At 45.0% G+C, this 13,948-nt stretch overlaps 2 protein-coding genes across 2 annotated transcripts; both read left to right on the plus strand.

Moving 5' to 3' along the window:
- The first annotated feature begins 1,317 nt into the window (after nt 1–1,317).
- LOC121838393 lies at nt 1,318–1,864 on the plus strand. Its single transcript, XM_042294624.1, has one exon. It carries the CDS (start codon nt 1,318–1,320, stop codon nt 1,810–1,812), a length of 495 nt encoding a protein of 164 aa, XP_042150558.1. The 3' UTR covers nt 1,813–1,864.
- A 9,436-nt stretch (nt 1,865–11,300) lies between these two features.
- On the plus strand, nt 11,301–13,524 carry LOC115331702 (cuticle protein 64-like). Its single transcript, XM_029993924.3, has 3 exons — nt 11,301–11,367; nt 11,980–12,657; nt 13,374–13,524. Exons 1-2 carry the CDS (start codon nt 11,356–11,358, stop codon nt 12,640–12,642), a joined length of 675 nt encoding a protein of 224 aa, XP_029849784.1. The 5' UTR covers nt 11,301–11,355; the 3' UTR covers nt 12,643–12,657; nt 13,374–13,524.
- Nucleotides 13,525–13,948: the final 424 nt, after the last annotated feature.

Consider the following 13,948-nt stretch of genomic DNA (forward strand, 5'->3'; position numbering starts at 1 on the left):
ATTTCGTAACCGCCTGACATCTGAATTGCGGAAAGCTAAACTGGAGTATCATACACAGCTTTTTAATCGAAATTGCAAAAAAGGACCAGACTTAGTTTGGAAATCCATAAATGAGGTGTTACACCATAGTAGACCGCGTAAAGCTATTGGTGAACTTTCTATTGACGGGAAAAACGTTTCTGGGGCATCACTAGCAGAACACTTCAATAAAGTATTCGTAAACTTAAGCCCACTGCCAAATGATGTTAATGCCTTCAGTTTTATACAAGATATAGTGCACGAAACAATTTTTTTAGAACCAACTGACGAACACGAGTATGTTCTATATTTACGGGTCTTAGCAATAGTGGAAGTTGCGACACAGATGATTTACAAGCTAGACCCGTAAAATTTGTTATAAATATCATAGCCTCTTGCCTGGTGCATATATTTAACCTTGCCTTGTCACAGGGGACGTTTCCTAGTAGAATGAAATTAGCTAAAATATCAGTCATATTTAAAGGAGGAGATAAAAATCTACCGACAAACTAGAGGCCTATCTCTATACTTCCTATATTTTCCAATGGGCTTGAAACAATTATTTTACAACTCCTCGTTTCTTTCTTTGCTAAACATTCTCTGATATCGCATTTTCAATATGGTTTTCGCAAAGAAAAGTCAACTGAGTCTGCATTGCTTCAACAAACAGAAATTATTTTGAAGAATATAGAAAATCGGTTGTTTACCCTTGGTATATTTATACATTTTAGTAAGGCATTTGATTTCATAAACCATAAAATACTACTTGATAAACTATACTGTTATGGAATACGTGGTGTAACTCTGTCCCTTTTACATTCCTTTTTGGAGCACCGTAAGCAATCTGTTGTGATCGATGGTCATACATTGCCTTTTCTTAACATACGATGTAGGGATCCCCAGGGTAGTATACTTGGGCCAATGTTATTTAATGTGTATATTAATGATATTGTAAATATAAACAAACAAATAAAATACATAATATACGCTGATGATACCAGCCTATTTCTCGCCGAAACGAGTGCTGAAAAATTATTCGTAGACGCAAATGATGTTCTTAGCCAGTTCCTTATATGGTCCAACAACAATGGCCTTAAAATTAACACCCAGAAAACTAAAGCTATAGTTTTTCGACCAAAGAGCAGGGCTCTGCCAATTAATCATAATATTACAATAGGCAGCGTACCAATTGAGTTAGTGAAACAACATAAAACGCTTGGAATAATTTTTTCTGAACACCTTGTGTGGAATGATCATGTCAATTATCTTGTTACGAAGCTGTCTAGGGTGGTTGGGGTTATGTCACATTGCCGCAATATTTTCCCAGTTAACGTGAGATTAGAAATCTACTATTCACTATTTCAGTCTTACATTAATTATTGCCATCTTGTTTGGGGGACAACTACACAAACAAACAAAGAAAGCCTTACTTTACTTCATAAAAAGGTGCTTCGTTATATTGCGAATGAGCACTATCTCGCTCACACCAAACCTTTGTTTGCCAAATATAAAATAATTAATCTTGATAAGATGTATGACTACAGGTTACTGCACAGCTTTCGTTTTTCACCTCCTGAGCATGCTTCGCTTTTATGCAAGATGTCGGAGCTCTCCGAACATCCTCGTAGTTTCAACACCCGTCTTTCCGAAAAATGGATAGTACCACGAGCTCGTACTAACTATACTTACCAGTCAACTACATATCGTCTACTTTTATTACTTAATCATCTTCTTAATAATAATACTGATATATATCAAATGGGAAGGAAATCATTACTTATGCATTTCTTGTGAATTGTTCCGTGAAATTTCTTGGGCATACCCATACCTTTGTTTAAATTTTGCATTTTGTACAGTGCTGTTAGAAGTTATGCGTATGTGTGCCTTGTGTTGTTTTGCGTAATTTTCTTCTGTATGTAGCTGTATATCTTTTCAATCTGTCACAAGTTCTGCGAATATTTTTTTCTTTTTGTATAATGCTGTTAGAAGTTGTTTGCATGAAGTGATTACTCAGCGTATCTTTTACTTGCACGTAATATCCTTCAGTGTTTTGAATGGATGTCTGCTGACAAATTTGAGACGGGCCCCAGACCTCGTCAAGCACTGGCAGATTTTTGTCCAGGGTCGCCGTTGGCTTAAAGGCCATAAATAAAACGATTGATTGATTGATTGATTGATAAAAAGAACTGCAAAAAAAGAAAAAAAAACTTGAATACAAACTGGACATCACGAAATGTTTTTTGCCCCAAAATGAAATTTTTTTTGAAATCAATATTAACAGTTTGAGACTCATTTGAGTCTTCCTGAAAAAGTTGCTCTTAGGCACAGTGATAACCCCTTTTCAGGAAACCTATATGTCTCTCATGCCGTTAATGTTGCTTTAATTACTTACCTTATTTTATAAGAAAATCAAAACAAAAACAACTCGGGGTGCGCGAAATCGTAATCAGGCTGTTTGAAAGGTATTTCTTTTTCTCTGCAGTGTTTTTTAAAGACATACGCAAGGCGGCCAGTTCGTCATGTACAAATAGAAGGAGTCTTTCTGATAATTGATTTTCATCATTGCTGCTGTTTTACAAAGAGTTATTGTTTAACTGTCTCTAATATCAGTAGACGGGTGGGAAATCTCATAACGATTTCATTTTCTATCCGTTCTGTACTCCTTCAAACATTAGCAATTCAATCAATATAAAAAAAATGACTTCTAGTTTAACCGTTACGAACCGGTTCAAACCAGCTTTGAACCACTATTTTTTCTGTTCCGCAGCTGAATCCGAACCGAACCAAAATCTCTGAACCGTAACCCGAACCTTAACCGAAAAGAGTTTCGGTTCGATACCCTGTAATTTACCCCCCCTCCCCCCCCCCCCCCAAAAAAAAAAAAAAAAGAAAGAAAAAAAAAGATAACGGAGAGGCAGACTTGTACCGTACGCATTACAAGTAATCAAATTACATGTAATCAATTACTTTTGGGAGTAATTTCGTAATCAGTTGATTACTTTTATTAGGCAGTAATCACAAGAGTAATCTGATTACTTTTCGAAGTAATAAAATTACTTGTAACCGTTACAATTTGTCCCCCCCCCCCCCCCCCTCCGGTACACGTTTTTTTTTTTTTTTTTTTTTTTATGAATTGACAAAAATAAAATTTGTTTTTTTTTTCGATCGAAAAAAAAAAAAAAGATTTTTACGGAGCTGTAGGAAACGAGGTCAATCTCTTGCTATGTACAGTTTCTGTGAAATGTCCGTTTTTTTTTGTTTTTTTTTTTTCGAGCTGGGACTGGGAGTGTGAAGCCCCAGGGAAGCCACAGTGCGTGACAAAGGCCATTCAGGGCGAAGTTTGAGGAAGCAGAATGTAGCTTTGTGAGTCCTTCGTTCAAACTAGCCCCCTCACGCACAGATACACATAAATAAAAAAAAATACAAAATCCTGCTTAGGGTACCTACTCGCAGCCCGTAGCAGAACCAGAACCGAAGAATGCCTAAAGCGGATGCAAAATATAACAAAGGCAGTTGAACTATTTCCCCATTTCCCCTACGTGGTCTTTGTGACAAGCAATGTTTCGAGTTGAGAAGTGGTCGGGGCGATCTCTTCCGCCAATGGATACTACACATGATCCGTTGCAAATCCTGGAGCTGCTGCTCTTTTGTATGACATGCGAGCTCATCCACATGTGAGTAATAAAATGAGCGACGCAAACTTTGAGCGAGAACCCTTGCTCAAGCGAACCCCCTTAGCTCTCTCTCTCCCCCCCCCCCCCCCCCCCACACACACACACACTGGCGAACGCCCAAATCATTAAACGTCTTCAAACGAATTCTATGTTTGTGTCCGCATTGAGAAAGTGCAACGACCACGAAGAGGGAGCCAGTTTTTCTTCTTCAATACTTCTGCAAATGTGAAATATAGGTTGGAAGTAGCTCATTGTTATGAGCGCTAAAGATGAGTCTTCACACAATAAAGTAATCGGAAATGTAACGATTACTTCTTTAAGTAATGTCCAATTACTTTTGCTGTCGAGTAATCAAGTATTCTAATCGAATACTTTTTAGCCAATAGTAATAGTAATTGTAATCGATTACTTTTTTAAAGTAACGTGTACAAGATTGCGGAGAGGTTTACGATGGACTTCGTTCTCACCTTTCGCTTTATGTCACACAATGGCCTTCATACACTTTTCAACCCTCTGCAACGGTCTAAGGGAGTCTCGTAAAGCGAGATTACAGTCAGTGCGCAGGCGTGCTGTTGGGAGTTTACCATGATTTTAACCTGAAACTGGGACAGAAGGAGGGATAATTTTTTACAGTGGAATAAAAGGTAGCAGGGACACAGGTTGTCAGTCCCCGTCACTTTCTCTTCCCATTGTAAGAAATTCTTCCTCCTTCTGCCCAATCTCGGGTTAAAGCCACGATGGTATTCTCGTACAAAGGGCAACGTAATATGAGATCTCCAAACTTCTTTGAGTGGTCTTAAATACGAAACCGGGTAGGCTGTGTCGGGGACGCAACCGCAGCAGAATACGTGTAACGTCTCGTGTCTGCTGCAGGGAATGTTTGGGTATAGGGAACGGAAATGACGTAACGAAATACACAACTTATATTTATTCGCTCATTACACAGATTACATGCTCAACTTATGTTACAGCTATAGTGGAGTCTTATACATCTAATCGTGCAATCGTGCATTCGTGCTCTCTTCCTATGGAGATGGCCACGTTCTGTCGTTTTCAAATGGCGTGGGTGAGGATTGGCATCCCACTGTCTTGCTGTCCGAGTCTCTTCACGCCATTCCTGGAACCCCCATGTCGAACCGGGGATGGCGTCATATTTCTGCAACAAAATGCATCGGTTTCAGTTCGATGGATACCTAGTATAGCAGACTCAGCTCTATCAAAGGCGACCACTCCCGCTCGGGTCGACAAACGTACTGCCGAGCTAAACCTTTGTGATCGCCGCGCGCGAGGTCAGATTTAGCTCTGATTGCGTCATGCGTGGCGCGACAACGGCGCCATCTGCGCAAGCGACGCATGCGTGATCGAGTAACGGCTTTTTCTCTCTTCACAACGATATCGAAGTAAGGCGTGCGGGTAGCGCGGTTGTAAAAGTATATGCGATATTAGTGTTACATGTTTTGTATTTGTTGGTCGGTGGAAAACCAGTGCATGGTGCATTAACTAGTGGGTTGCTTCGTGCGGAATGAAATATAGCTAAACCATAGGTTATATAAAATTAAAGGTAAGGAAAATTGTATATGGAGAGGCACATTTAGAATATTTGAATATTGAGCACGAAATTAAACGTTTTGTGTACGTTGTTTATGACGGAGTTAAAGCCCGTGAACTTCTTAGACGAGAGAACAGACACGTTGTGCTCATCGGAGCCATTTTGCGTGAAGACATGGATCTATAACGATACAAAGTCATCATATGGGTAGTAATTGTGATTTCCTAATTAAATTAAGATCTAGCTGAACTCGTCAACGGTTTTTCCCTGCTAAAGCCCAGTTAAGTTTGTCATAAACTACGGCTTATTGATTGTGACTCCGAATATTTAAAGGACAACGTGGAAGTGATAAGGCGCGATATTTGCCAAAAATAATCTTAAACAGATGCCTGGTCATACCCAACTCAGGTGATTTATATAACTTCTTGCTAGGCTCAAATATTCTAGCTTTACTGTTGAATTAAGAAAAATCAAAACCAATGACGCATGCAGTTTGTCTCATGTTCTTGCAGTATATACACGGCTTTATTTTTAAAGAAAATGTTACTGAAAGGTAAACATCGATCTGTATCATCTCAAGTTTCGCAGTTATCGGCAAAAAAAAAAAATTCTTAGACACCAAAGGACGTCTTGTGAGTTGTGAATAGGCAGCATGAGTGTCACTGTTCCGCTCCCTATACTCAGTTTCACCTTATGTTGTACCGCAGCGAAGGCTAGAAGAGCGAGCTGATAGCGTTGGCAGCTGTCCATAGTGCACGAGAGCTTGTGCCGCCGAGATGTGCCCTAGAGCAAGGAGCTCGCGCTTTTAGCCTTTCCTGCGGTACAACACAAGGTGAAACAGAGTATAGCTTAGTTCGTCTGCGGTGTACTTGCTTGGACGGCCATGTTTCGCTACTGCCGAGGTTGCCGAGCGCGCGCCCTCGTGAGGCGGCCGCAGCTCGTATTATTCCAAAATACTACTCAAAGATATGAATGTTCGTGCAACGCTACATTGATTCTATACGTCAGTAATATGAACCGTGGGCTTTCAGGAATGCTACCTATAAAACGGCTCTGTGGTATATTCTTGCGGATTTTAAGCACCTTCACGCCCACTCCTTATTTCGTCGCAATAAACCCTCCACAAAAGTATGTACGCGACCATCTAGATGTAAGTGCACGAATTACACATGGCCACAACATTTAGGTAGTGCACTCTTCGTATTTATTTGAAACGAGTGTGACGTCAGCGTTTGGCGTATACTTCCAATAAATCGTTCCGTCGGTAGGCGCTTAACTCCGGGCTCGCACTCAACATGGCGACCGACAGCGTTGTTTTGAACCGAGTTTTGAACATGGTCCATCGCATGGTTTCAGTATCCACCTAACGCCGGAAAGTCATGCTACCTCTCTGTCTCTCGTTCTCTCTCTGTCTCTCTTTATATTTGTCGGCCTTTATTGAATGGGGATTTGAAATATCATAAACTTAATGCAGCTAAGCGCTAAACCCTACGCGACGAGCAGACGACGCCTTTGTTGGCTCTGATTGAAAGAGGACAGTGTGTGGAGACAAAAGTAGCTAGCCTTTGCGTCTACCCCCTAATCCTTCCAATCAGAGCACGGCGTTCTAGCGTCATTTGCACGCTCTTATATCTTCCTCTCCTTCAGTTTCTCTCCCTATAGCTGAACGAAGTATCGATTTATAGCTCCGAATTCGAACGGAAATGGGCCACGAGAACAAAAAAGGTTCCGGAGATATAAGCTACCGAAATGCAAACAAGTTTAGCAAAAGCACTAACCACACAAAGCACAAAATGACCTCCGTAAACGCCCAACTCGCCAAAATGTAATTATGGAAAACAGACTAGTTACTTTAACTAAATAGATTCATGAGGTTTCGCCCCACGAGCACAACTAATCTTTCGCAGCGAGCACGGGAACGACGAAGTTTTAAATAAAGGCAACAAATAGGAAGCAGGGTTAAACTAGTTTCAATGTAAATCTATTCAACGCGAGGTTGTCAGGAGGCGGAAGTATGGGAGCGCAGTGTCGTTTGAGATTAACAGGACGGCAATAACTTGCACATACATTCATTTTGTCGCGTTCGTATAATCGCACTTCATGCGCGGAGCATTCGCTTTTATCCGACCCCGCTGTGTCTGAATTACGCTTTGGCAAAACCGCGAGCACAAACCAACAAAGTTAAAAAAAAAAAGTTTGAAAGGCGGAAGATTTATGTAATACAAACTAAAGAGCTTTGTCCTCCATGAATCGATGTCTGCGGTGCCAGCAATGGTCGTGGGAATATCGTGGGGACGATTGCACACGGTCACCTTCGGTTAATCCGACGTTATACTGACGTTGCCTAACCTTCCTGGTACCCTCTATGTGTAAATGCGAACCAGCGTACGTGAATCTGATATTTTCACATAAAATACGTCATAGGCCCGGCTGTGCCGGAAAGGACCAGCTGGAAATAGTGAGACGGAAGTGACGTCATTCGCTAAATTTAGCGAACCTACCCGGATGTGACGTCATAGATTTAGCGGACGGTAACCACGTGAGGTGGACACGTCACCAGACGACGCAATGACGTAATATATCGTGCAAAAATTTTGTGAGGGAAGACAGAAAAGGGCTGCAATGATATTTTTTTTTTATTGTGAACAATTTTTACAAGGAAAACAAGAAAAAGTGTATATAGCTTCTTTCGTTTTCGGTTTCGCTTGCACCAGAATGGCAATCAACAAACATTGTTGGCGGACATGTCAAGTATGCCTTGTTCGTAACCTATTTAATGGTTGATTAAATAGGTTACCAACAAAGTTAGGATGGTAACCAATAGGTTACCAACAGCAACCTATTTAATGGTTGACTGTAAAGACCATGAAACAACCGTGGACGATTGCTCTCGTCGCCAGAAGTCTGATTTGTTGGCGGAAAGAATAAAATATTTGTTTGCTGCGCGATCGAAAATTAGAATATTAGGTTTTCTCCCCACTACCACAAAGACCACCGCTTTGTGACCGTCGACTCGTCTTTTTTGGCCACCGAATCGTTTACCCTTCCTTCAGAAAAACGTTATTTTTCGTAGATAGAATTAGGAGAGCCTGTTGGTTAAGCACCTTGGCATGTGAACGCGAAGGGAGACAAGGGACACACAAAAACACGCCAGACACGGACAGCAGGGGAGGCTCATGCGTCAGGTAAGTTGATTAGAATCGTATGTGTAACTTGTGTCTAAGCTGCGATTGTTGATGCAAGGAGACGAACCCTTTGAGTGAACGTGCGAATTCAGGGAATCGGGCTTGCGCGGTTTGTCGGTGCTTACAGTGAAAAGTAAAAGAAAAAGCAAGCTTTGTTCCATTGGTAGGCAAGTTTTTAAGTAGGATAAATAACTTGTTGAGTGCTCTTTGTATCATTTCGTGGGAAATTCGATAGATGGTTTGAGGTTTCGAAAGGTCCTTCGAGTAAAGTTTTGAATTGAAAAGGGACCCAAAAAAAAAAATGATTTTGAAATATTTTTCAAAGCGCTACATTGCGGTATGTATCTCACTTATCGCGTTGTATATGTTTCCACCCTCAATGGGATCAATATTTAAAGATACCTCACTCACGAAAGCTTTGGAAAAGAATAAAGTTTAACGAGAACACAATTACGTACGGCAGCGACACTGACGCAACGCCAGCGAGTTATTGGCGTAACATTGCCTCTAATGTGCTTGGCTCCTTCTAATTATGCTAGTGCTCCATTTACGAGACTCTTGTTTCTCTTTTTCGCTGCGAATCGATCAAACGAACCTTGCGGCATGCGGGCCAACCTGGCAGTCGTCCAAAAAGTACGCGTAGCTGAATGCAATGGGCATGCCTGATCTAAGGAAAAAGCCGTAGTAGCTACCAGAAAGGCGAGTCGTCTTCGTTCATGTCTACGAAACGTTTTGCCCTAGCTTTCCGCTTCCGACCAAGCAAAGCACGACCGAATATTGTTCTATGATTGTTGATCTCATTTACCTGCCAGAAACCACCGGAACCGAAGGGTCAGGTGTGGGAAAGACCTGCGTCATCGTGCAGGGTGCCGCTGAGCGTGTACACTGAAATACACGGGGTCAACGTGAACGGGTGTACAAGGGTGTTCGGTGGCCGAGTGTCTTAGCGCACCCCAACTCGGACCATGTGGAGCGAAAGGATCGCGCCCCACTCCACGTCCGTTTCCACCTGGATGAGCATCGTATATTGTCGTGCGTTCGTGTAATCAGAACCGTGTGGTGCACATTAAAGACCTCAGACCAGCAGTCCTTGGCAAAATTTCTCATCTAGTGTGTAAGTCAGTGTCGTCATACTTAGAGGCAAACCGACTTTACGATGTCAATGTGGAACGCACGTTCGTCTGCTTCTTGCGCAGCGTTTGTTGTGACGTCGGAGTGCCAAGTTCTGATTGGCTTTGATTGGCAGGATAGCTGGTAGACCTCGAGGCAGCTAGCCTTGAGGTCTACTCCCTATCCTTTGTATCGGAGCCAATTAGAGCTCGGCGTTCTGACGTCACCACAACCCCGGAGCAAAAAGCAGACCAAGTTGCGCTCCGTACAGTCACAGATGAGAAAAGTACGACAGGGCGTCTCCTTCAGATGCCTGGATTCTAGCAGGCGCTCCTTGCCTTCCGTCGTGTTTTTGGCTGCGCGTGCGCATTAAAGGCTCACCAGACGCCGTGGCGTTATCAAAAAGTAGAAAGCTCGCGCTGTAGGTTGAAGGACTGAAGAACCTTCCTGTGGCTTTCATCCTGTCTGCGACTATGAACACGAACGCCTAATTTGAGTTTGCTTCGCAGGAGGTACGCGTCGCTTGTACACGATCAAGCTGCAGCGTTGCGACTGATAAACCAACGGTGAGCCGTTGGTGAAACCAACGAGATTATACGTACGTTTTGTTACACCCGAGCATTACACACACTGTTCGCGCCAATCGACACGAGCCAAGCGCCAGCTCGGCAGTCCTCAAAGAAGCGCTGTTAGCACGGTAGACGCCGGCAGCGCGTCTGCTACCGGGTATACCTTCTCACGGCAGCGAAGTCGCAGCCACCCCGATCGAAATGAGATCACCTCCGCCCGTTCTCTCGAATACGGCGAAGGGAGCGGCCCCTCACACACGCGGCTGGCAGGTCTAAACGGCTACACCGGCCCTTGCCCAGCGTATCTCCCTCCCCGTGGGCACCCTCACCATTGCTTCATTACCCTCCCTCCCTCGCCGAAAGAGAAAGCGCCAAAGCGCCTTGAAAGCGGAGACTCTTCGTCCCACGGTAACTTGGTAAACGGCGAAGGCGACGGTCCCGGTCGGCCAATCAGCGCGTCGTAGGGAGACACCGGACTATGTCCCTATCTAACTAGTCGCGCGCAGTGCTGTCGAAGCCACGGGTGGGAAAGAAGCGAAAGCAGCTTTTAAGCAAATTTTTGAGCCACAGGTTTAATCTCCAAGGAGCACAAAAGCGACGTCTGGGGCACACAAGAAAGGGGTTCCCCTTTCACCTTTCTCCAACTGCATGCGTTACGCTCTCGCGCCTGTACCTTTGGTAAAGGCTGTCACGTGTTTCGCCTCCGTCGCTTTGATTGGCTGGAAGAAGCCGTAGCGTTCACTCTATCTCAAGTCACGGTAAAAGCGGAGAGTAGTGACACCCCGGCACCGTGATGGAACGATATTGATCTGGAGGGGCCCCACCATTAGAGAAAGGCCCGGCCGCTTTGACCGTTGGTAAACCCGTTCCTGCGTGCGCTGCATAACTCGGGCACGCGGAGACGGTGGGGCGCACTTCCTCTTCTCGTGGCAATTAAACAGACTGAAGAGGGCTGGGGCACGCCGTGTCCACGAGGGCAGGGATAACACGGCGGCGGCGGCAGAGACGACCTTGGCTCGCCAGCCGGCAAAGAGGAGGAAGCCATGGGGTGGCACGCCCAAAGGCACCGATGGCCTTAGCGGGGCTATCCCCCTCTGCCAGATCATTGGCTGGCCGCTTCTGGACGCTGGGCCGGTAAAAGAATGGCGTGCTTCGTTTTTCGGGTATATAAGGCGGCGGCCTGGTCAGTGCAGTCACTAGTTCTTTCTGTCGAGTAGTTTGACTACAGTACACCCCAACCGCAGTACACCATGAACGCTCTTGTGAGTACCTCAGGGAGATGGGCTTGTATAACGGAAGTTGTCCGGAGAGTCTTGTGCGAGGATGACGCGAGGATACGTAAGACACTCTGGGCCTTCTGGTAACGCCCGCTTTGTTCGGGAATGGTTAAGAACTGTGTTGTGCGAGGAGTTAAGCCGTATGGAACAATTCTCTATTAAGATCATCGTTCGTACGGACTTTAAGCTGTACTTCTGGATACCATGATGTTAGCTGACAGAGAGAAGCTAACAAGAAACAACTTCTGGCTCTTGTGGCCTGGCTCACTGGTTGATTGGGGCTCTAGACGGCAACTGCTTGCGGCATTCTGAGATTTCCAAAGCTTGTTCGCTAAGAGGGTTATTCCGCAGACCATCTTTAAAATACCTGGCTTTGGGATGGTGCTTCAGCTGTCCTGTTTGCTTCGGGGGAACTTTTCCTTTTTAGGCTCCAAGAATTCTCACCTAGGGCTCCATCGCACTAGGAATATGGTTAACTTCATTTAACGAAGTTCGGTTCTTTGGAAAACAGATTAGATGAAACCGTGGCAGCAGATATACTGTTGACAGCATTAGCGTATATCCCAACCGACTAATATTTTCTTTCCCATCTTGTAGCTCGGCCTTCTCGCTCTCGTTTCTGCCGCGTCAGCCGGCTTCGTCGGAGGCTACGGCGGCTATGGCGGTGGACTCGCCCTCGGCGGCTACGGTGGATACGGTCATGGTGTTGCTCTCGCCGCCTCCCCCGCCGCCGGTGTTGCCGTGGCTCCCGCTCTCGTCTCCTCTTCCTACGGTTCCAGCGTGAACCACGGCGTCTCCACCTCCTACCGCACCGTCGGTCTCGGCTACGGCGGTGGATACGGCGGTGGCTATGGCGGTGGCTACGGTGCTGGCTATGGTCTTGGTTTCGGCGGTCTGCGTTATGCCGCCCCCGCCGTCGTTGCCGCTCCCGTCGCCGTGGCCCGCCCGGTCGCTGTGGCTGTCGCTCGCCCGGTCGCCGTCGCCGTTGCTCGTCCGGCTGTTGTGGCTGCTCCGGTCGCCGTCGCTCGTCCGGCTGTTGTGGCTGTGGCTGCTCCTGCTGTCGCCTACGGTGGCGGATTCGGCTATGGCGGCGGCTACGGTGGTGGCTACGGAGGCGGCCTCGGCTACGGCGTCGGTCTCGGTCACGGAGTCGCTCTCGGTGGAGTTGCTGTCGGCCACGGCGTCGGCTACGGCGTCGCTCTCGGCCACGGAGGTTATGGCGGCTACGGCGGCTACGGCGGCTACGGCTACAAGGGCTAGAGTATCAAGCTCCCGGTGAGTACTAAGACTCACGTACGATGCTTTCATGATTTGCCCAAAGCGTTGATCTTATCGCTCCTTTCGATCCCAACTTGGCATGCATAAAGTCACCTAGCAGAACGTAGCGGAATCTCATATTTCTTTGTCTTGTCTGAGCTTACCGAGGCCGACGTAGTTCACCATAATCTTACTTTACTCAATGTTAGCCCACCCATCAGAATTTTACATATCCTAAGCTGAGTTGTCCTACTGTAGTAGACCCCTCCAAAGCGCTATTGGGATCAAGGAAATATTACTAGTTATATAGAGATTTAATTGACCGACGAGACTATATGAATAGTGAGAAGAATTCGCGCTTCCAACTATCTCACATTACTCTCATCTAGAACTGCAGTTGATGTCGGCTTTAACTTAAGTCGAAGGGAATTCATTGCCTTCTAGAAATGTTCTGCTCTCATGCCTTTACTTAATCAAATACGAGTGATCTCGTTTTACCTGTGCTGCTTGAAACCGCTTACTCTAATATAATAAGAAACAAAATCTCCGCTTTGAAGTAAGAATCATCTTGGTAGAGATGATCTGAAATAGTGGTGATTATTAGCGTGGTATTGTTCGAATCAGTCACAATCGGTTAGTAGGATCATCTGATTTCTAGACTTTTAATACAACTAATTGAAACTCGAAGTCTTGTAGCACGATGTTTTAAGGCGTGTTTCAATTTATGTTTACAGAAACCATCACTCATAAGACTTGCACGAAGACGACGCCCTGTCTGGAGATCGACTGTTCTCGGGGGGCCTCGGCAAGAGAAGACTTAGTCCATTTATATAAACGAATCATATTGGTTTCCTTCGTCAATAAAGGACCTAATTTATTGCAAAACAAACCCACCGTGCCTTTCAATATCTGCGCACAGATCAAACGACACGGAGGCAAATATTGCGTCATGCCTATACCAACATCATTTGTCTGACGGAAGCTGACCTTGTATTATTAAACGCCTATGAAAGTGTCAGCCAATGCGCTGGCGGCTACCTCCAAGTTTCATTTGTTTTGCCGGGTGTATAGCCAGACTCGATTCAATAAGGCTGCATCCAATAAAATTGAAATAAATCAAATTGCAATCGAGTTTTAAGTATAGCTGAGTCGCAGAGCAGGGCTTGGTTCGATGAAGTTGCCTCAGACATAGCTGCGACCAGCTTTGGAACCAATAAAGCTTTAACTAACGTTGACACAAATTAGGTTGTATAACCAGATCCCGTTCAGGACAGTTGCAGTCAAAGTTAAAACCGATTAAGTTGCATAG

Source organism: Ixodes scapularis, unplaced genomic scaffold, assembly GCF_016920785.2.
Source record: "Ixodes scapularis isolate PalLabHiFi unplaced genomic scaffold, ASM1692078v2 PGA_scaffold6__148_contigs__length_123643588, whole genome shotgun sequence".
Lineage (NCBI taxonomy): Eukaryota > Metazoa > Arthropoda > Arachnida > Ixodida > Ixodidae > Ixodes > Ixodes scapularis.